At 46.0% G+C, this 21,680-nt stretch overlaps 1 protein-coding gene across 11 annotated transcripts in view; it reads left to right on the plus strand.

The window, feature by feature from the left end:
• The window catches only part of SLC14A2 (solute carrier family 14 member 2), a 451,251-nt gene that overhangs the window by 417,629 nt on the left and 11,942 nt on the right, over positions 1 to 21,680 (plus strand). For 8 of the 11 annotated variants that reach the window (XM_024734703.1, XM_024734700.1, XM_024734697.1 and 5 more), the window contains 5 exons: positions 806 to 940; positions 2,479 to 2,528; positions 3,008 to 3,182; positions 18,340 to 18,462; positions 20,830 to 20,912. In XM_024734703.1, coding sequence (XP_024590471.1) covers positions 806 to 940; positions 2,479 to 2,528; positions 3,008 to 3,182; positions 18,340 to 18,462; positions 20,830 to 20,912 — 566 coding nt within the window. Of the gene's footprint in view, positions 1 to 805; positions 941 to 2,478; positions 2,529 to 3,007; positions 3,183 to 10,393; positions 11,229 to 18,339; positions 18,463 to 20,829; positions 20,913 to 21,680 lie in introns of those variants that run through there. The other 3 variants (XM_024734706.1, XM_024734704.1, XM_024734705.1) reach the window with 3 other exon arrangements.

Raw genomic sequence — 21,680 nt, forward strand, 5'->3', positions numbered from 1 at the left:
TTCAAAAACTTCTTGGAAGCACAACTTTAAAAATAAATTGTTTTATTTGGAAAGAATTTCAAACTTATCAAAAATTATGAAAATAGGGCTTCCCTGGTGGCGCAGTGGTTGAGAGTCCGCCTGCCGATGCAGGGGACACGGGTTCGTGCCCCGGTCCGGGAGGATCCCACATGCCGCGGAGCGGCTGGGCCCGTGAGCCATGGCCGCTGAACCTGCGCGTCCGGAGCCTGTGCTCCGCAACGGGAGAGGCCACAACAGTGAGAGGCTCATGTACCACAAAAAAAAAAAAAAAAAAAAAAAACAAAAAAAAAAAAATCACGAAAATAAAAATAGTCCAAGAGGCACCCACAAATTCTTTACCCAGATCACCTGCTGTTCACATCCTACCCCTTTTGCTTCTCATTTCTCCAACTGTATATATAGATATAGCTATGTCTGTATATACATAATGTTTTTCAACCAGTTGAAGCAGAACTTTTTCAACTGAAATCTTTCTTGCTAAAAATGCAGCTGCTCTGGCCAAAGGAGTGGGGAGGGCCTAGAGTCCACCTGTTTGGCTTATCCTCACCATAGAAGTAGTCATACCTCTGAGTGAAATCTTTGAAAAACAGTGGAAACCACTGCTCTCCTCCCATTTTTGGTTTCCTAAGACCAGACACTATTTGCAGAGGCTCCTCTGATGAGTAGGGGTAGCAGGTGTGGGGGGAACGACGGAAGAGAGGCCACCTGAGACCTGGCACCACCATGGGGTGATCTTTGTGCTGTGACCCTGAATCAGCCAGAAATGCAACACCTTGTCCCACAGCCCTGACGGTGGCCACGCCCTTCAAGACTATCTACCTGGGCCTCTGGAGCTACAACTGCGTCCTCTCCTGCATCGCCATCGGTGGCATGTTCTACGCCCTTACCTGGCAGACCCACCTGCTGGCCCTCATCTGCGGTGGGTATCTGGGAAAGCTGGCAACCAAGCCACTCTGCTGTTCCTTGCCCTCCCCACTCCCCTGGTTATGTGACATCCATGGTGGCCACTAATCAGTACTGAGCAGTAGTGATGGAAGGACTGTGGCTGGGGTCCTATCACTAGAGGGTTTACTGGTAGGGTCCCTAACAGCTGGGGGATTTGAGGCTCCTCCACTGTCAGATGGAGTCACCACCACTATTACTGCTACTATATGTATGTACACAGTGTTATAAATTTCACAAGGAAATCCCACACACGTTTCCTCATGTGCTAGTGGCAGTGCTCCTGCCCTGAATAACTCTTCAGTCAACCACTATTTGTAAGGCACCACTAAGTACTAGGCCCTTGGCTAGGCATGGAGAATACAGAGGTGACCACATCCTCATGAAGCCATGGTCTAGCAGAGGAGAAATAATTGCACAATTATTCAGGCTAAGATATCTAAAAAGATGGTTGGAAAGATCCAGTGAGGTGATGTATGTACCTGGCAGCACTGAGGTCCCAGAAAATGAGAACATAGCGCTAAGGAAGCTTGATTTCCATAGAGTAAACAGAGAAGAGAAGAGAAATGGGCCACGATCATTACACCTGCACCCCAGCACCATGCTCTTAAAGGGCAGAATATCATCTAGAAGAGCTTTTCCTGTGTTTTTCCCCACTTACGTGTGGGGACTGTAAATGACTTCCACGTCTCTTGTATCCTCCTCAGCATCCGGCACAAGGCTGGGCTTGGAGACAGTGGGCTCAGTAAATATTTACCAAGTCAAAAGTGCCAGGTATTTTGAGGTTCAGACTGTAACTGTCTTTGTCCTTCAGAGGAGTGGCAGATTCCTGTGGCTGGAACCATCTGGGAAGGCTTCAAGAGGAGGCCGGGGTTTATCTCAACACTTTCAGGGTGGGATTTAGATAGGCAAAGATGGGGGAAAAGGTGTTCTGGACAGAGAAACAGAGCAAAGGTACAGCGGTAGAAGGAGCTTGTCCAGAGGCACCAGGGGTATGGATGAGCTCCCCTAACTGTCCAACTACTCTCATCCTATGGGTGAACCCACATGCCTGGCTCAGGGACCCAATAAGACCCAGCCGTGGTGGGACTTGATTAAGGTCCAACAGCACCACAGCAGCTCAGAATCTTGGACAGGAGGGACTTTATCCAGAGCTCACATAGTCTGACCACTCACCCCCAGACAGATCAGCCTGTGCTAGACCATCACCAAGGTCAGGGTGGACTAGTGAAAGATGCTTATTGACCCCTGACTCTATTCAAGGCCACCATGGAAGTGGGGAGGGGATAAAGGGGTATGTAAGCTTTAATCTCTACCCTCAGAGAACACACAGCCTGATGGGAGATGGGTCACATCTACCTGCAAAGATAACTAATAATGTCAGGCAAACATGCCAGATGTCAGGGTATGGTGCAAACACAAAAGCTGCTGGAGCCAGAGCGGAGCCCTGCTCTTGGGGAGGGCTGGGGGCAGACCCTGGAAAGCTGACTCCCGATGGTCCTTGTTTTTCCACAGCCCTGTTCTGCGCATACATGGGAGCAGCCCTCTCCAACATAATGTCAGTGGTAAGTTTGGGGTCTCCTGACACTACCCTAAAGTGCCCCTCCCCAGACAGGGCTTCAGGACATTTGGAGTCTTGTGATTGTGTTCTGGTAGCTAGCACTCCATACAACACGCTTGTCAAGGTTTATCCAGGGTCTGTGCAGAGAAGGACTGGCAATAGCATACATGTGCCTCTGGGTGTGTGTGTGTGTGTGTGTGTGTGTGAAAGAGAGTATTGTAACTAGCAGTGGAGAACATGGATGGACAGATGGAGGTATTCATGTTTGGCCGGATATGGGAGATCATCCCTGGGGGATTTTCAGCTCCATCATTAAAAGATTCTGATTGTGCCCAAAGGTACCAACACCTCAAATTCAAACCAACTACTCTGACATGATAAATCCAGAAACCAATGCCCCATCCTCAACCCCTACCGCATCCTTCTCTCCCAAGGTCCCCGGAACCCAGGAACATTTTCAGATCCCAGTGTTTTTGATTTCAGGTTGGTGTGCCACCAGGCACCTGGCCCTTCTGCCTCTCGGCACTCACCTTCCTGCTCCTGACGACCAACAACCCGGCCATCTACAAGCTCCCACTCAGCAAAGTCACCTACCCAGAGGCCAACCGCATCTACTACCTGACAGTGAAAAGCAGTGAAGAAGAGAAGTCCCTCAGTGGTGATTAACCAAGTTACAGGCAGAAATGCTCTTTGCCTGGACCTGGGTCTGCTCCCTGTAATCTCAACTCTGGGTCAATCAGCTGCAGCACTCACTTTCTTTGCTTCTCTTTGTACCCGTGTGGAACCAAACACACCTGTAACTCCCTTTCCCTGGTGCTGATTTTTCTCTTCCTGCCCAGATCACCTTAACTAATCATTGTGCATCGTTAGAGGAAGTTGGTGAGGAGCTTGCTGGCACTAGTAGTAAGGGATGTGTTTTCAATGTCATTGGCTTAAGTCTTTTGGAAAGGTGATTAAGAGATGATCTTCTTGGCATGTTTAACTAAATAATAGATGCTGTGAAACTGAACTTGCTGAGTGGTTCCTGAGTGGGTGAAAATTCGGGGGATGCAGGCACCACGGTGCACGGAGCTAATGGCTGATGGGCACATACAGCTTTCCATTAAAGAGAGGAATTTCACACAGGTAGTTTTAAAGTAAAAACAGGGACAGCTAGGGCACTGAAAGTGTCTAAATAGGGAGTCTTGAATGTTCAGGGGTCAAAGTAAAGGACGAGAGGGTATTCTGTAGCAGGAAGGAATCAGTAAGTTAGAATCCTGTATGACTCATGATGAAGGATAAGCATTTCTCAGTGTAGGTCAAGCCAGCAACTTTGAGCAGGGAATTCAGTTGAGGAAAGTACCTGAGCTCAGTATGTGAGAGGCTGGGGAAATTTATTTCATTTTCCTGTCTGCTTGTGGGTGTTGGAAGCCTTATGAGATTTATGATACTTTAAACAAATGGTTAGGCTTGAGTAGAAGAACAAAACTTATCCATGAATTTCATAATTTGCCTTCCCAATTATAGGCATTAGCTTACATTCAATCTTTATTTATATATAGATCAGGGGTTGTCAACTTTTTCCCAGAAAGTGTCAAATAGTAAATATTTTTGGCTCTGGGGGCTATACAGTCTCTTACAAACACTCAACTCTGTCATTGTAGAGCAAAGCAGTCTTAGACAACATGTAAATGAATGATGGTAGCTGCGTTCCAATAAGACTTTATTAAGCAAGCAGCTAGATTTGGCCCACAAGCCATAGTCGGCTAGTCCCTGATGTAGATGATCAATATAACAATGCTTAGGAGCTGGAGATCCACATAACAGTTATAGGAGCTGGTGGGAAGTGGGCAGACCCAAAGGACACCACCATGTCCTTTACACCAGATAAAGCCACAAGGCATTTACATGCTGGGTGATAGTGTGAAGATTCTTAGGAAATGGAGGGCACTCAAGAAACATTGATCAGTGTGACTGGAAGCAGGAAAATCTGCCCTGAGGCTCTTTCAGAGACTGACAGGCCCAGTGATGAGCACCAAGAGGCGCAGTTTTACACGGGGACTTCCTTCCACACACATATCTGGGAACCACCCCAAGGCTCACCCTCTCCGGCCCCTCGCTCTCCTTCCCCTCTGCCAGCAGGTGCACCACCACGAGAGGAAGAAGAAAACTCAGGCCCTTCAGTGCAAGGGTTTCTAGGCAGGAAGAGGAGGGGGGCTCTGGAATCTCAGGGTTATAAGGGAGCATGCAGGCCAGGTTGTCCCACCATCCTGTGATGAGTGATCCCCTCCATATGGAGGATGAAGGCTTCTGGGCTCAATCACCCAAAACGGAGGGAGACACCCCATCCCCACCCCGGCTATTCTAACAAGAGATAGAACCAGAAACCCTATTCATTCATTATGGGCAAATTGTCATAGGAAATCCCCTCTTCTCTCTGTTAAGCCCTTGAGAATCTCCATCCAAAGCACCAGATCTGATGGGAACAGTCCTTCAACCATGCTTTCTATTGGATTTTAAGGAGAGGAAAACTATTTGGATATGAAAAATGCTTTCAGCTCAACTGGACAAGATTATCTCTCCCCCTCCCTTCTCTCCCCACACCACTTCATAGTTTGTCATTTACAAGGTACCACTTTGGTCACTGGTATCTGGATTGTTTTTCCCTCCCAAGTTCCCCCTTTAACCCCCACAGGAATTAAAAGTTAACTGTAATACAAGCTGCCAAACTCATTTGGAAAAAATTGGATAAAAGCTAAGTTATTCAGAGAAAGGAAAAAGTATGTCCAGCAAGTCTGGAAAAGCCACAGGACCCCAGAAACTCTATAACGCACTGTGATCAAGATGGCCAGGTTATATATGTACAAATAAAAAAACACATTATCTGCTAGTGTGATGTAAGAAAGAACAGCCGGGGCCAAGTATTATTAATCACTGAATTCTCTGGCCAAGAGAAGTTGTACAGGAGTGATAAAATGTTAAAAAAAAAATCTTTGGGGGCTAAGAGGCCAAAAATTGATGGTAATTTTTCAAATTTGGTCAAACAATCTCCTTCCAGAGGCAGAACAATTCCCATTAAGCCAGGCTGGTGGGCAGAAGCGGCATCTCTCTCTCTCAAGTATGGATGAGGGTGGGGTAGAAGTGAAAATCCCCACCCCTCTAAGAAAACTCTGCCCACTGCAGGGCACTCTTCCCACAGGCCATAGACAGATGCCCAGATGTCCCCTGAAGTAGCCCAAATAGCCTTTCGGGACCTGAGAGCTAGCTCCCTGGAGTGATCTTGTCCCACCTTCACCAGAGCTTCGCCAACTACTGTCCCCTTGAATGAGTATGTCACGAGCCCTAACCTTACAGATTCTCACCACCAACATGGGGTTGCTTGGGAGCAGGCCCCCAGGAGGGAAGGAGGAGGGCTTCAGGGAGCATATCATAGCTGTTTTCCTACTATCACCCCAAACTACCAGCAGCAGCCCTTGGGTATACAAATGATAGTTGAACATAAGTATTTATGGATGAACAGAAATAAGCAGTCATTAAAAAGAGTAGGAATGTATGTGTAGGGTTGGGGATAAGGGGGCTTTAGAGGAGGCACTGTCTTAAACTATCTTTCCCCAACATACCCCTTTCTCCCTCTCTCCACTGTCTCTTCCCTCTGACCTGGCCATCTCACCCTCCCATTTTCATCTTCTCTCCTACAACACTGATGAGTTCTACTATCACTGTGAAATAGTTTTGTTCTATTTTTAGAACAAAAAATTCTATTTTTTGTTCTATTTTTGTGCTGTATTTTTAAATAATCTTAAATCATCTCTCCTGTCTCTTCTATGATAATTGACATAATAAATTTTTTTACTTCTTCTTGGTCAAACTTGGGAGTTTGCTAGGGAATAATCCATTTTCTTTAATAATAAAATTTTGTTGCCATACTATTACTCATAATATTCTCATGATAATTTCTATCTCTCCTGTTATCTGTTGCTTTGTCTCCTTTTTCATTTCTAATCTTATGTAATTTTACTCTCTTTTGCTTAATCAGGCTTGTGAGGGCTTCATCCATTTTATTGGTTTGTTTCAAAGAAACAGTTTAGAATTTATTTGTCCTTTTCTACTCATTTTTTTTCTATGTCTTTTTCCCATTTTCTCGTGGTTTATTTAAATGGTTTTCTTCCTAACGTTTTAAAATTCATATAAAGTTCCTTTATTTTAGATCTTTCTCTTTTAACAACAAAGGCATTTTAAGGCTATTAATTTCCCTCTGAGTACAGCTTTAGCTGTGTACTGTAGGGTTTGGAATAAAGTATTCTACTTTCATCAGTTTTAAACAGTTCATAACTTTACTTTTTATTTCTCTTTGATGCAATGATTATTTAAGAATGTGTTTTTTAATTTCTAGCACTTTAAACTTTTTGATATTTTTTAACTTCTTATATCTAGTTTTATTGGATTATGAGCAAAGAATATGGTCTGTTCAATCTCTATTTTAAAATGTTATGCATTTTTCTGTGTGGCCAAGTATTTGATTGATTTTGGACATACAAAATGCAGATTTTTGATTTGAAGGAAATACATATTAAATTCATTTATTAATTGCATCATTCAACTCTTCTATGCACTTATTTATTTTTTGTCTATGAATCTTAATTCTGAAGTGTTGATTAAAATTCAACTATAATTGTATAGTTTTATTAAACTCTCTTTATATTTCTGAAATATTTGTCTCATATATTTAGCAGCTACATTGTTTGTTGCCTATGGACTATGACTGTCATTGTTTCTTCTTAAATTTTATCTTCTACTATTACAAAGTACCCATTTTTATACTCATTAGTGCCTTTAACCAAATTCCAGCTCAGCTGACATTTATGTTGCCATACTTACTTTCTTTCTGGTATTTTCTTTTTTTTTTTTTTCTGGTGTATTCTTATCCCTTTATTTTAAACTTTATCATTTCCTTTTAACTTTATCATTTTCTTTTAACTGTTTTTCTGACTTCATTCACTCATTCATCCAGAAGATATTGTATGGGGAACTATTAATATGTTACTCAGGCCCCCCTGACAACAAACCAGGAGAGAATCAGATCAGTTCCTGCCTTCAAGGAATTCACTTTATGGGGATTTGCCTGAGCAGGTGATTAGTCTCACCTAAAGTAAAGGTGAGGATGTCACCACAGACTACCTGTGCCACATAAGGTCACAGCACCAGTTTCATGATTTTGAGTGAATTATCTTGTCGAGTTAGTCTTCTGTTTAGGAAAAGTATCAAGCATGATATTAAGGGTTTCAGGAAAATTTCTATGCCTCTTCTCCTCTTGTCCTCTATCTTGCCATTATCTGCTGCCCAAACATTCCCAGCCATCCCCTCAGTTCAAGTCTTTGAACCTGTTAAAATGTAAACAGTCCTGGGAAGGTAACACAGTAAGCATGATCAATCACTTGCATCTTAGTTTGAAGGAGTCACTTCCGAGAATAGGTTGGATGAAAAAGGAGGGGAGAGTACAAAGGAAAAAATGGGTAGCACATTCTGAGAGCATCTTTGGCAAGGCAGGGCATGCTGACATGGGGCCGGGCTGGGTGAATGAGGTCAGGAGGCCCCTTTGTTTCATCAGGAATGATGATGAAACTGTCGTATTCAGCTTGGAGGAGAAACGTCTGGGGCCATGACTGTCCGTAGTATGAGGTAACACATGTGGAAGAAGAAGTCAGTTTACTCAACAATACTTCAGAGCATGGAATACGGACCACTACGTGGGAGTGCTAAGCTAGCAGATGTTGAATCAGTGGAGAGGGGTGCTTTTTCACAGTGGAAGTTGCCTGAAAAATGGTTGTCCTGTGAGACCCTGAGCTCAGGAACAGGGCTGGGGGCCTGTTGGAGATGCTTGCTTTGGGTGGATGTAGACCAGCTGACAACTGCAGCCTCTCTTCCAGCTCCAAGTTTCAGTGATTCTATAGCCCTGAGTTCCTACAGAAGAATAAGGAGGAGGTATCATTAAGGTGGCAAAAATGTAAGAACATGGAGATAAATATATCAAAAGTATACCATTGCTGCCATTATAGTTTTTCCTAGAGCTTGACTAGTTAGCCATTTGGTCAGTCTACCAAAATGCTCAACATGGCTGCTTGTGTGAATGCAAACTGAGGGGCCAGCATCACTCAACTTTGCCTTGTCCTTGACTTTCTCCTCTTCATCACTCTGCCCTCTCCAGGGATTCTTCTTCTGGTCAACCCTCTAAGATCTGCCCATCAAAAAACTTAATCTTCCTGGCCTACTTCTGTGGCTACATCAAACCTGTGTGCCCCAGTTTGTTTGTGCTTCCTGTATGAGTCTGAGCTTTGTCTCCACAGGTCATAAAGGCTGTGAGGGCCTGGGGACAACTATTACCTAAAACCAGCTAGGAGCTGGCAGTTTCAGTGTGGGTATGATTTCCACCCAATAAACCACAGTCTCACCTGACAACTTTAAAAGGTATTCACTTTTTAATGTGAGATTTTTCAACTTGCCTGGGCTTCCCTGCCTCTTGCCATTCAGAGAAGATAGAAGAATCCATAGAGAGCGCTTCTGTCGCTAACGGAACTAGAATTCCAAGGCCCCAAGGAGGGAGGCAGGGGGCATTGCTAAATAAGTCCTTATTCTCTGTGAACTGATAACTAGGAGTTGCCAGCCCCTCCTACAGCTGCACAGGCTGCTGGAACAGAATGAAGTAAAGGAAGTAACTCTCGGGGAACTTCTAGCTCGGCTTTCATTTATTCCACAGGAACTCTAGGCTTTTCCCCTGGAGGAATCTGACCTCCCCAAGTTTGGCTCCTGGAGGTCAATGCAGGCTCCTCCCCCTACGAAGTTGGAAATGCAGAGTTGAAGCCATGAGCATTATGAAGAAGACTTAGTTCTGAAGTAAATTCTGATGACCAAGCCCTCCAGGAGATAATCTGTACGCATAGATTATCTTGGGGATACGGCAGAATCTGAGCTGTGGCCTCTGGTAAGACCCTCAGGGGACAAGAGTCCACCTCAGTCTTCTGCTTTCCAGGAGCACTCGACTGCCCCTCCCTAATCTAGGGTGCGTGACAGATACTCACCACACTTCTGAGTACACAGCTCCATTTGGCTCATGGAATGTGTGAGAATTTCCTGGATGGCTCCTCCCTCCCGGGTGATCATTTCTTGTCTTTTCAAACTGGTTACATGTTGTACGTGGGTAGCATCTCCCTGTCACTTTTAGATGCTTAAGGGCTGGAGTGAACACACCACAGGAAGTTCAGGAGCCTTCAAGGAGAGACTAGAGCAAGAGGTCAAGAGATGGGCCTCCAGAGCTGAGCCAAGAGACCAGCCAGCTGGGGGGACAAGGAACGTGTCCTCAGCAGACAGCCATGGGCCTTGAACTTGCAACACCAAAAGAAGGCCCCCTGTGCAGGAAGCTGACCTCTTGTCAGTTCCTCACCCCTCCCTGGAATGTGGGTCCCTTCAGGGCTCCTCCCTCACTCTTTTGTTTGCTTTCCTTCTTCATGAGGCCCTCCGTGATCAGGACCCCTCCTCTGCAGTTCCAAAACACCTGGCCCAGTGAGAAGGGGGCCTTTGACGTCAGTGGGGAGTTTGTCTACTCAGGTGTAGCTAATATCCTCAGTGTGAGGTTCTGTTTCTGAACTTGGGTAGCCACCTCACACCCCGTCACTGAGGGGGGTTGGGGGTATACATGTGCAGGGGTGGGGGTGGGTATACAGTTGATGCTTGACCCATCATACTCACAAAGCCAAACAAAACATGTTTGGATTGGGCCTCATCCCCAGACTCCAGCCCACCAGAGCCCCGCCCCCCCAAAGGCCTCATGGGACTTGGGAGGGCCGCTTCCCTAATATATAGAGCTCAGAGTCCTTTCTGGATGCGGGGGTTAGGTCATGCCCTTCTTGCTCTGAGACAGACCCCAGGACCCAGTCAGCAGAAGTCAGAAGGAGGAAGGGTCTAAAAATTTCCACAAAACCAGAAAGACAGCATCTAGTATTAGGCTGTGCAGAAATATCCATCAAGACGCTGATGGCAATACTGTTCCCTAGCCTGTGCCCTGCCTGTGGTGGGGGGAGTTAAGGGAGTTCATTGAGGTGGGAAGGCAAATTGGCACCCTGAGGAGACAACACTTAGGTAATTGCTTTAAAGGCAAATACTGGAGCAAGAATTCTAAGGAGAGGAGTAACTGGGAGGTGATGCTTGAGGGAGGACAGGGAAGCTATTATCAGGCAGTCCAGGCTCTGGCCCTTTAAAGGAAACCTGCCTGATCAAACCAGTTTGGAGGAACCATGGTAGCCAAACCAGTCTTCCCCGGGGAGTTTAGGAAGTTTGGAGAGTGAGCAAGCTGCAGGAAGAACGTCAAGAACGTCATCTTTCCTCTCCCTCTTCCTCCACGGTACCCTTCCTCAAGTGGAAGGCGTGCACAAGGCATAGGGTTAGGACACACAAAGGGAATTTACAGAAAGCCGGTAAGAGGATGAGCTGCGGGCTCTGGGAACTGAAGGGGTTCGGCTTCAGGGAGAAGTCCAGCGCCTGAGTTGAGGACCAGAGACGCCGCCCAATTGGAAAGGAGCTTCTTCCTAAATCCCCGTGGTCTAGATTCCTCCAGCCCTGTGCAGAAAATCAAAAAGAGCTCAGGTAAGAGGTCCTGGGGGAGAGAAATGAATCAGACAGAGCCCTAGCCAACAGGACCAATTATCTGACTTTTCAAAGGAAGAGAAAAAAGGTAGGCCAATCTTTTTCCATTCCTTTCTTCTGCTGAGCTGCAGGAGGGCAATCCTGGGGTGGGGGACCTTATTAAGAACTCCAGAGAGAGAGTTCAGATTCTGGAAGCTTGAAGCTGGAAGGGCTTTTACATAGTTATAGTTCAAACCCTTTACTTTTAGATGAGGAAAACATGGCTTGTCCAGGAACCTGCCCAGGTGATAAATGAGCCTGGACAAATGCCCAGGTGTTCTAACTCATAACCCTGAGCTCTTCTTGCTTATCTAGTGATGGATCCAGGTTAACCCATCAGCCCTCAAATCCCCTTACCACCTACCTGCCCACTGGATGAGCCTTCATATTATTTATCATCCTTTCCACAACTCTGTAACCCACAGCTCTGACATCAGTATGGTTCCCAGGGCAGCCCCTTGTTGAGCTGACTGTGGGATGCTAATGAGGTAGATTTGAAAACCTTCTTCCCAGGAGTCCTTCCTTACCTGCTGCTTCCAGGGTGGAGGCACCTGGTCCAGGCTCCTTGGCCTCTCTCCTCAGGTCCTGTACCCCTTCCACAGACAAGCCAATAGAAGTAGAGCATCTCAGGAACCGCAAATATCTTAACATCCCAGCTTAACAGCCCATCTCCTCAATGGCCCTCTCTTACATGGTCATCTTAGATTACTTTAGACATGTTGTGTGTAGCTACAGAGAGTGGATGTAGAAACATCCAGAAGGAAACAGATAACCATGCCATGAGGAACAACATTCCAGGACATTGAAGTTATCTGATCAGAGAATGGGATCTCCTCAAAAACTGGCCCCAAAGGATATGAGCCTTGGTGAACTTGCTGAAGTTAGGCCATCCTGTGAGTCTTGGAAAACCCATGGCCAGGCCTCTGCCTACTGTCACATACCCCTTCTCTCAGACTTGTATAGCATCCACACCCTCATTTAAGATTAGAGGGGAAAAATAAGTTTACTTTCAAGTGCCAACTGTGACTAGCTGCTGCTATTGGTTGTCTGGAGCTTTGTGTTAAGAAGGATTCTGAGGCTGTATTGAAACTTATTGGGAAAGAGTGCTATGATCAGTTAGCTATGTTTGCCATTGGTAATGCAAAGAAAGGGTGGCAGGGAAGAGGATGTGGGGAAAGGGTGTATGGAAACATTGCCACAAGAGAAGAAGCTGGTATACAATGGCCCAGAATTTCCTTGGGCTTTCATTGGATGGCACGAATGCAATGGTACACAGGTGGGTTCTTTTTATTTGTTTTTGGTGACTTTTGTTACTCCTTTTAGGGTATGATATACTTCATAATTTTTTTTTAAATAAAAAAGTCACAAGTCCATTGGTATCACTTGCGAAGGCTCCAACTATCTGTAAAACACCTACACCACATGGGAAAAGAATCAAAACCAGGACGTCAAGATCTAGCTCCATGACTAATTAGCTGTATGGCCTCAAGGAAGCTACTTCTCTTTGGGCCTCAGTTTTTTTCTGCTAATGCCTAGACCTAAAGTTCACTTGGTTATAAAGGATTGATAATTTCAAGTAGTTTCATTTGATTGGAAAATTTTCATGTGCATTGTAACTATAAAAGTCCACCATGGCCCTAACTCCAAAAGATGGACCTAGGGTACCTTCTGCAAATAATGGAATGATCCATGTGGCCAAATAAGCCAAGGATGGCTTCATGGAGGAAGTAGAACATAAAGCAGACATTGAAGGGTGCATAGAAACTAGGCAAGAAGAGGCACAGAGGGCCAGAGATAAGGCCAGAATGCCAAGGCAGGGTGTGTGTTAGGCAGAGAAGGCTGAGCAGGTTGATGAAATCAGCTGTATTGTGGAATACCTGGAAAGCATGGCAGAGGACTTTGAGCATTATTGTACTCTTGGCAATAGGGAGCCATGTAGATTGTTGAGTAACAGAGTCATGTAATGATATGGTCTAACAGTTGAAGCACAGAATGGATTGAAAGGAGGGAAACTGACAATGTACACAGGTAATTCTGAGGTGTGAGCTCGGTGTAAATAGGGGAAGGAGAGTGAAAACTCACTCTAAAGGAAGGTCAGTCAGGTGTTACCCCAGTGACAGAATGGGCACTCTGACTTTTGCGCTCTCTTCAGCCTCATTCGTGAGGTTGTAAATGAGGACCAGCTCATATATGCTAATTAATATCTTCATGGCATGAGACAGAGACACCAAAGTCCCCCCAATACTCCAAGCCTTCATTTCCTCCTCTATGAGGGGGCAGGTACTGGGGGGGGACTGTATGAGAGGGCTGGACTGGATAATCTCTAAAGCCTTTTCCAATTCTAACGTTCGATGCCTCTGATAGTTTATAAATAATCTTTGAAAATGTCAGCTAAACACAACTTCACAGAAAAAGATAGCACCTCATTTACCACCCACAGGTATCTATATCACACACACACATACACACACACAGAGTAGCCTTGAAAATTACACATCACAGTGCAAAGCTCAACTTCCACATGGGGAAACATATGCCCAAATTGCGGCCAAAGTGTTATCCTGTAGAACTGGGTGTAGGAAGAAATCAAGTTATATACTATTGTCACTTCAAAAAATCCTTCTGGCATCATAGCTAGGAAATTACCTCATGGTGTGTGGTTGTGTCTGCCACAGTAAGTTGGAGGAATACGAGACCCAGTGATCTGGGGAGGGATGACAAAAGGGTCTCGATAGTAGGTTCCAGATCCTCTATATGTTGGGCATTGCTAGTGATAGATGGACAGTATTGGTCCACCTCCAGGAGACAGGAAAACCTGTTCAAAACATGAGAAAGACAGCTTGTAGAAGGAGTATAGGTAAAGGCTTGAGCAAAGGTTGATTTTAGTAAAATAGACTAGATCATTTTTCTTCTGAAAGAATGTCATATATGTTTTGGGTTTGTTTTTTTCCCCTCAAAGAAATTGCAGTAAGCTTCAAACTTGTATTTGACAGGTGGGCTCTTCTGTAGAATGTTTTTTACCCAGGATATTTGAACGGATTGCATTTTCTGTATGTTAGCAGTCAGTAGAGGTGTGGGTACTACGGGATACTACTCTCCAGAAAAAAAAAAAAAGTGCTTCTGAACAAATCATTATGGCTCATGACTATTCTTTTCTTCTCTGAGTCAATGGGAGGAAAGCATCACTGGACTCTTGCCTGTTAAAACACAGGATGGTGGCAATCCTCAAGGGCAGGGACCATGCCCCTAAAATGGTCCTGAACAGCCCCAGTGTGAAGCTACACACACTGGGACACTTGAAAGGCTTGTTAGAGAAGGAGGGAGCAGCAGTTCCTACACCAGGTGGGAAAGCCGAGGAGTTACTCAGCTGCTAAGGTTTACCTGCAGGTTCTCAAGGACAGAGCTTCTCAGCACATATGTAGCTGAGCCACGAGAGCAAAGCCCTTGGTCCTCGAAGCAGACAGAGGTGGGCTGGTGTGGCCAGAGTCCTCAGGCCCAGGCCGTAAACATCATCATCTGTTTTCTGCACCATGCCACACAGTATTATTTTTATGTGTGCCATGATGCTCGGGGGCAGGGGGATGGGGAAGCTGGAAAGAACTCCCCAGAGTGAGTTATTGTCAAAAAGAAATTTGTTCTTGGGCTTCAGAACACCCAACTGCCCTCTTCCAAGAAGCTTTGGGGTTTTCAACCACCTGGTGTAATCTCTTGTTAACCAAAACAAATCCCATCAAGCAAGATCTCTGTCTTCAGTGGCCTGTTTTATTCTCTCTCATTAACTGGGTTCTTCTATCCACTCATGAAGGATTTCTGGGTTTCTGGTTGGTTGGTCATAGATGGCCAATCACTTTATCACATCTATAAACTTCCCTTCTTTTCTCCGGGTACTGCTGGAGATAATCAGCTCTTGCCCTGAAACTTCTAAATCCCTACACAACTCAGCTATTACCATCGTTAACCTATGAAAGGCTCACTTTTATTTCAATATTTATCAAGCATTTAACATTTACAACGAGATATATTATTTTTTTAATAGTTCATACCCCGAAATAGCCAACGATGGTTCATTTTACTATTCAGAAATTAAAATGTGTAGGATAATTATCCCTCATTAATGTATTCAACAAATACTTCTGAGTGCCTACAATAGGCCAGGCTCATGCTAGGTGCTGGAAGTGCCAATATAAACCTCTGTAACCCAGGCTGTCAAGGATCCCACCGTCCTGTGAAGGTGACAGACAGGAACACGAGGTAGGAGTGGGTGATGGTAGGTATAAAATGCCAGGCCTGCCCTGACTTAAGGACCCACCCTGCCCAGAGTACAAGCTGTTCCAGAGACATGGCCTCCCTGAAAATTATTTTCCCCAACATTTTGCAAGCATTAATTTCATCTTCATAACAATATGAGAACGAAATAGCAGGTACCCTCCGAAATATCTGCCATCATTCTATAGGTTGGGTTTGCAAGGTCAGCTCTACGGGGTCTGTATATCTCCTTCTGAGCGCCGTGCTTGCAATGAGGGAAACTGTCGATGAAATTACTTGACTTGCAAAATGCCGTGCAGAATGAGCGATGCTGGTTCCCGGCCAGTGTTATCCTTGTTTTCTTTTTTCCCCACCACACCAATGGAACATTTATTTCTAGAGCATTTGATAGATGTGTTCATGATATTTTTGAAATTGCCTTTATCCATTATGAAAGCCCTGAGAATCTGTCCCAAAGGTAGTGGTAAGTTGCTACCACCTTAGCTTTAAGTATTTTCACAGCCTCAGGAAATGTGTTACTTTCTCTCCAATCTTCCTTGTGGCATCCTTCCCACCTGTCATCCTCACCGCTTAGCCGGCACATCTGGAGGGGCCATCGCCCTCCCTGGGTGGTCGGTCTACAGCTCAGCACTCCCGTCCTGCCCACGGGAGGTCCAGGAGCAACACGATGTCAGACCACATTTGGGGCTACCTCCCCAATCACCCCAAATAAGAAAAAAAAAATGTGTTCAAGGAAAAGAAAGATACTCTTCATTTTTGTTTCTGTGGCTGGGACATCGATTCTGGGAACACGTGGTACTGTGGACCCTGACCCACTTTCCTGGGCTCTGAGCAAGCAGCACAATCTAAGTGCTGAAAGCGAAGGGCCAGGGCAGGAAACGGGAGCCAGGTCTTCTGCGGCCATCCGTAGAGCAGCGAACTGGGAGTCTGGAGACCTGGGTGCAGCTCCTGGCTGTGCCATAATTAATAAGCTATGTGACTTGGGTGGGGGGAGGTGATTTCTCTGGATATGGGAGGTAGACTGTGATCTTGAAGATCCATGCAAGTCTGAACCTATGATGCTAAGGTCAAAATATGGCTCTGTGCAGGGCGTGGCTAGGGTGGCTGACCCTTGGCACATAAGAAGTGAGAAGCATTGGGCCAGCAGAGGTGCCCTTCCAGCCTGGGAGGTGTACACTGTGGACTGGCTATGGGAGAATGCCCTGCTTTGCCAGATGATGCAATACCCCCTCGGTCCTCACCCCCCTGCCCAGAACCTATCTGCAGAGGTGCCCTAGGGAAGGCTGACCTTCCACATGTGTCTTAAGCACAGGGTCAAGGGGGCTTCTCCAGCCTCTGGAATTATGGCTCCATGGTGACCCATGGGCAGTGTGATGAGTGAAAAAGGAGCTTTTTTCCCATCCCGAGCCTAGAGGGAAGGGACACAGTCACATGTGTGACCTTTCAGTCTGAGAGTATAGACAGAATACCTTCTTTGTTCACACATGTCCCACATACTCCAGTTGTTGGTCCTGCTATATTCTCAGCTTTGCTAAAGTTGTTTCTACATGAGCAGTGTGAACTAGACCAGTTTTTTCAAACTTTAATGTGCACACAAGTCAGTTGGAGATCTCGTTTAAAAAAAAAAAAAAACTTATTCCAATTCAGTGGGTCTGAGATGGGACCTGAGAGTCTGCATTTCTAACAAGCTCCCTTGAATGTCCATGAAGCTGGTCCACAAACCAGACGCTGAGCAACAAAGCTGCACAGAGGACTGAGGGCTGAGAGCCACACGGCTCACTGTTTGTAGGCTGCTTCAGAAATCATCTGAGCCTCAATTTTCCATCTTTTGGTGATAACAATGCCCAAGTGAGTTAACTTACAAAAGTGTGCAAATGTAGTAACAGTGTGAAAGCTCTCCACTATTCCAGGCAGCCACTTGATCATCTAACTCTAGACTTCACTGGAACCACAAGCAGAAAGAGTCAGAAGTGTCTGTCTCGGGGACCACCACGTACTCCCATTAGTCAGTGTGGGCCGGGTGTAGTAGGGTTTGGGGCACGCATCATGACAAGCCGTCAGGTGACCTGACGCTGTCAATTCTCAGACCCAGCTTGAGAAACTCTGTGCCACGTGATAAGCTACTCTGTTCTCCACAAGGGTAGAAATGTTTCTTGTAGCTGATTGCAGCTTCTTAGCTCCCCACAGAGCAAACCAACGTGCACAGAAATCACCTGGGGAATCTTGTTGACCTGTAGATTCTGATTCCATCAGTCTGGGTGGAAACTGAGATTCTGCATTTCTAACAAGCTCCCAGAGGAGGCTGGTGCTGCCGGTCCAGGGACTACACTTTGAGTAGCAAAACCCTAGATGAGAGGTTCTCAGCCCAGACTGCACATTAGGGCCACCTCCTAAAACATCTTGGTCATTAAAAGCTCCAATTTTTAAAATGGGTCTGGGGTAGGGGTCAGGCATTTTTTTAAGCACCCAGGTGATTCTGATGTGCAGCGAGCACTGAGGACCCACACACACAAACTCCCTACCGCAGGCGGAGGCCAGGGCACCGGGTGAAGGACGGGAACGGGCGGTCGACTCGGGCCCACCATCCACGCCAGTCCGAGACCGAGTGAAGGAGGTCTTAGAGCAGTGTATTACTGGGGAAACAAGGCAGGCTGGCCCGTCCATATCTTGACACTGATAGGTGTCTGGGATGCAGTTTCTGTGAGGAAAGGAAGTGGAAGTTTCATCGGGAAGAATGGAAAAGAGGGATTTTCCGCAGATACTGGCGCGATCACTGCTGCAGCTCACAGCACGCTGGTCCTCTGGCTCTGCACACGATTTCCCTGCACTCTGCTTGCCTCTCGGGGGGTGGTCCAGGGTGGGACACTGACCTGTCTTGTTTTGCCCCCGGCCAGGCAGCGCTGGGGGGCCGCCGCCCACGACGAGCCCAAAGGCAGATGAGGGCTCGGAGGCTGTGCACCCCAAGCCCAGGAACGTGTTCCACATCGAATGGTCATCCATTCGCAGAAGGAGCAAAGGTGTGCGCTTCCCACCCCACCCCCAACCCCTGACCCCGCTCCCGGGTCCTTGATCTGCTCACGTCTAAAATGGGGACCATGGCAACACCTCCATCACAAGGCAGTGGGGAGAGCCACAAGGGTGAGGTTGAGTCTCATCACCCCCGACCTCTGACCACAGCCACGGGTTCCAGGGTCTAGACGCCCCAGGGCAGGGAGACTGGAGCCACGACAAGCAGCTGACTCTGTCAGTCTAGGCCGGGAGGCGGCAGACTTCCCTGCAGAATGGAACCACCTGCCTCTCCTTCCTGGAAGTGCTAATCCAATTCACCTGGGAAGCAGCCTGAGTGGCAGAAGGAGCTTTAAAAGCTCTCCACAAGGGAGTTCCCTGGTGGCCTAATAGTTAGGATTTGGCCCGTTCACTGCAGAGGCCTGGGTTTGATCCCTGGTCAGGGAACCATCCCATATGCCGTGCAGCACAGCCAAAATACAAAAAATAAAATAAATAAAACTTTGCACTTTTAAAATGACCCCAGAAAAAGCTCTCCATGAGATTCTAATGTGCTGCCGAGTTACAACCACTGATCCTGATGCTACTGGTCCTGATGCTGATGCTGGTCCTGATGCTAGACAGTGGTGATGTCTAGACAAGGGAACAGTTGGAGAGCCCTGGAGGGGAGGGGCTCCCAAAGGTCAAGAGGAGGGTCTAGAGGGCAGCCAAAGCGGGGAAGCCAGAAACTTGAATTTGGACGCTGAGGACATGTTGTGTCAAACAGGGAAGAACTGGCAGTGGGGGAGGGGTGTGGGGTCAAGTGGGGGTCTCCCCAGTCAGATGCATGGTGGGAGCAGCGTCATGAAGACCCAGGGCAGAGGGGCAATCTAACTTTGCCCTCCAGAGAAGGGAGGCGACTTGCCCAGGGTCACACAGCTGGTGAGGGCATGACAGGGATAAAACTGATTCCTGGGTTAGCGTCCTTTTACAGTATCACATGCTTCCCAGAAGCATGTGACTTTCTTGCCCCAGTTTGTCTGAGCCTCCTTGTTTTATAGCCAAAGTAGCCAGCCAGAGAAATGGCCTGGGGTGGTCTGGGAAAACCTCATACACTGGGGAGAGGGCACCAAATTAAATCAAGGACCCCTTTAGCCCAGGAGTTTGTGTTTGACAGAGGCCCCAGGGCATCCTCAGGAAGAAAGCATAGTTTGTCTCAAAAAGTTAACAATCTCCCTGCAAACATATTCTTAGGATAGTGGTTGGGGGCTGGGGTGAAAGAGGGCCTAGCAGAGAGCCCCACGCAAAGGAGCCTGGGAGGCGGGTTAGCGGAAGCTGCTGAAGAGCTGGCGCTTCAGACAGAAGCAGAGAATCCATCAGGATATCAAACACACTAGCCTCACAGTCTAGAGTCATCCTCTTTGCTTCCTACTCTTCCTTTCAAACTTCCTTAATTTGTTTCTTTTGCATAGTGTAACTTCCCAACCACACTGGTATTTGCAGTCCCTGCTCCTTCAGATGGGGTAGCTCAGAGCCATTGACGTATCTCTTCTAGTGTTTAGGTGCCCTGAAATCTCATGAATGCAGACGGAATGGCCAATTGAAGATACAGGGCATTCTGAGCCCAGACAGCCATTCTCACACTGGACCACAAGAGGGCACCAGAGCATAAACAGCAAAACCTCCAAGGGCCTTCTTTCATGTTACTTAAAATCTTTCTGAAATTACTCACCTTTACAAATAAATTATCTTGTAATAATGAAAAATACATTCAGAGCTACTTAATAACAGTTTTCTAGAATTACAAGGACATGCCAAAATCTGTTTCAAGTGACAACATGGATATCACTTGTCCTAATCCAACAAGAAGCTGCTGCTAAAATACCTAAAATTCTACGACATACATCCTAAAAATACCAAAACAGCTGAGCTTATCCAGTTGGAAAAAGCTGTAGTATAATTTGAACACAGACGTATGGTTCAGGCAGCTTAATGCTTTATGAGCAATAATGCCTCATAAATACCAATCTTCGTGTTCATGTGGAAAAAGAACCCTGGGTTCAGGGCTCACAGACAGCTTTGTTTCCTCACCTAAAAAATAGGGGAGTTGAACAAGATCAGAGCCTCTTAACTAAAAGTCAGCTGAGTCTCTGAATTCCCTAAATTCTTGTAAAATGTCCAATTTACATGAAGATGTGAATTTTTTTCCCCGAAGAGCTTGCCCAATTGGATGTGTGCAGTAGCAGAGGAGGGGGTCCTCCTGCCCCAGGCGCAGAGGCTGGGGCATCCTCACTGGGGTAGAAAGTGTGGAGTATTCCAACTTGAGCCTTGCAGGAAATTTGCTGCTAAGGTGCCAGGGTAGAGGTCCTAACAGATGATGTTCTCCCTGCCAACTCCAGTATTTGGAAAAGGTGAACACCAGGAAAGGCGCACCAAAGACCCTTCTCCCCACCAATACCGGAAGCCCACGGTCGAGTTGCTGGTGAGTAAAGAGTGGCCCGAATCAGGGGCAGCGCCCACATCACAGAGTCCGCAGCAAGGTAGAGAGCTGAGGTCCAGAAAAGACATCCTCTGATTTAGGCAAACTTTTCTTGAGTTCATATTTCCAGAAACATAATTATGTGGGATAAAGATGTCTACTTTTCAGTTTACTTTATAAAGTTTCATGTTTCTTTTATTTTAATTATTTCTTATCCATCTTCCTCTGAATCCAGCATTCAAGCACTTAGGAAATAAGCTGGTGCCAATTTTCAAAACAGAACATTTACTTGTTTAATTTTATGGACAGTTAAATTTTAAAGACTAGACATGCTAGGGTGGGAGGGGATACTTTCTTCTGGAAAGAGTATGGTACAGTAGAAGTAATATTTGTTTTAAAAAAAGAATCTAAAAATCTGTGGGTAAATCTAAATTCTATCATTTGACCTTGACTTTTACAAATGAGAACCTCTCCATCCATGCCTGAGACCTCATCCACAGAATGAGGATAAAGATGTTGTCTTGTTATACTACAGTCATGAGGGATTGGTTCCAGGACACCTGATGTGTACCAAAATCTGTGGATGCTCAAATCCTTTACATAAAATGGCATAGTATTTGCATATAACCTACGCACATCCTCTGGAATACTTTAAATTATCTCTAGATTACTTACAATACCTAATACAATGTAAATGCTATGTAAATAGTTGTAAGTACAATGTAAATGCTATGTAAAAAGTTGCCAGTGTGCAGCAAATTCAAGTTTTGC

Source organism: Neophocaena asiaeorientalis, unplaced genomic scaffold, assembly GCF_003031525.2.
Source record: "Neophocaena asiaeorientalis asiaeorientalis breed wild unplaced genomic scaffold, Neophocaena_asiaeorientalis_V1.1 scaffold322, whole genome shotgun sequence".
In the NCBI taxonomy this organism is placed as follows: Eukaryota; Metazoa; Chordata; class Mammalia; order Artiodactyla; family Phocoenidae; genus Neophocaena; species Neophocaena asiaeorientalis.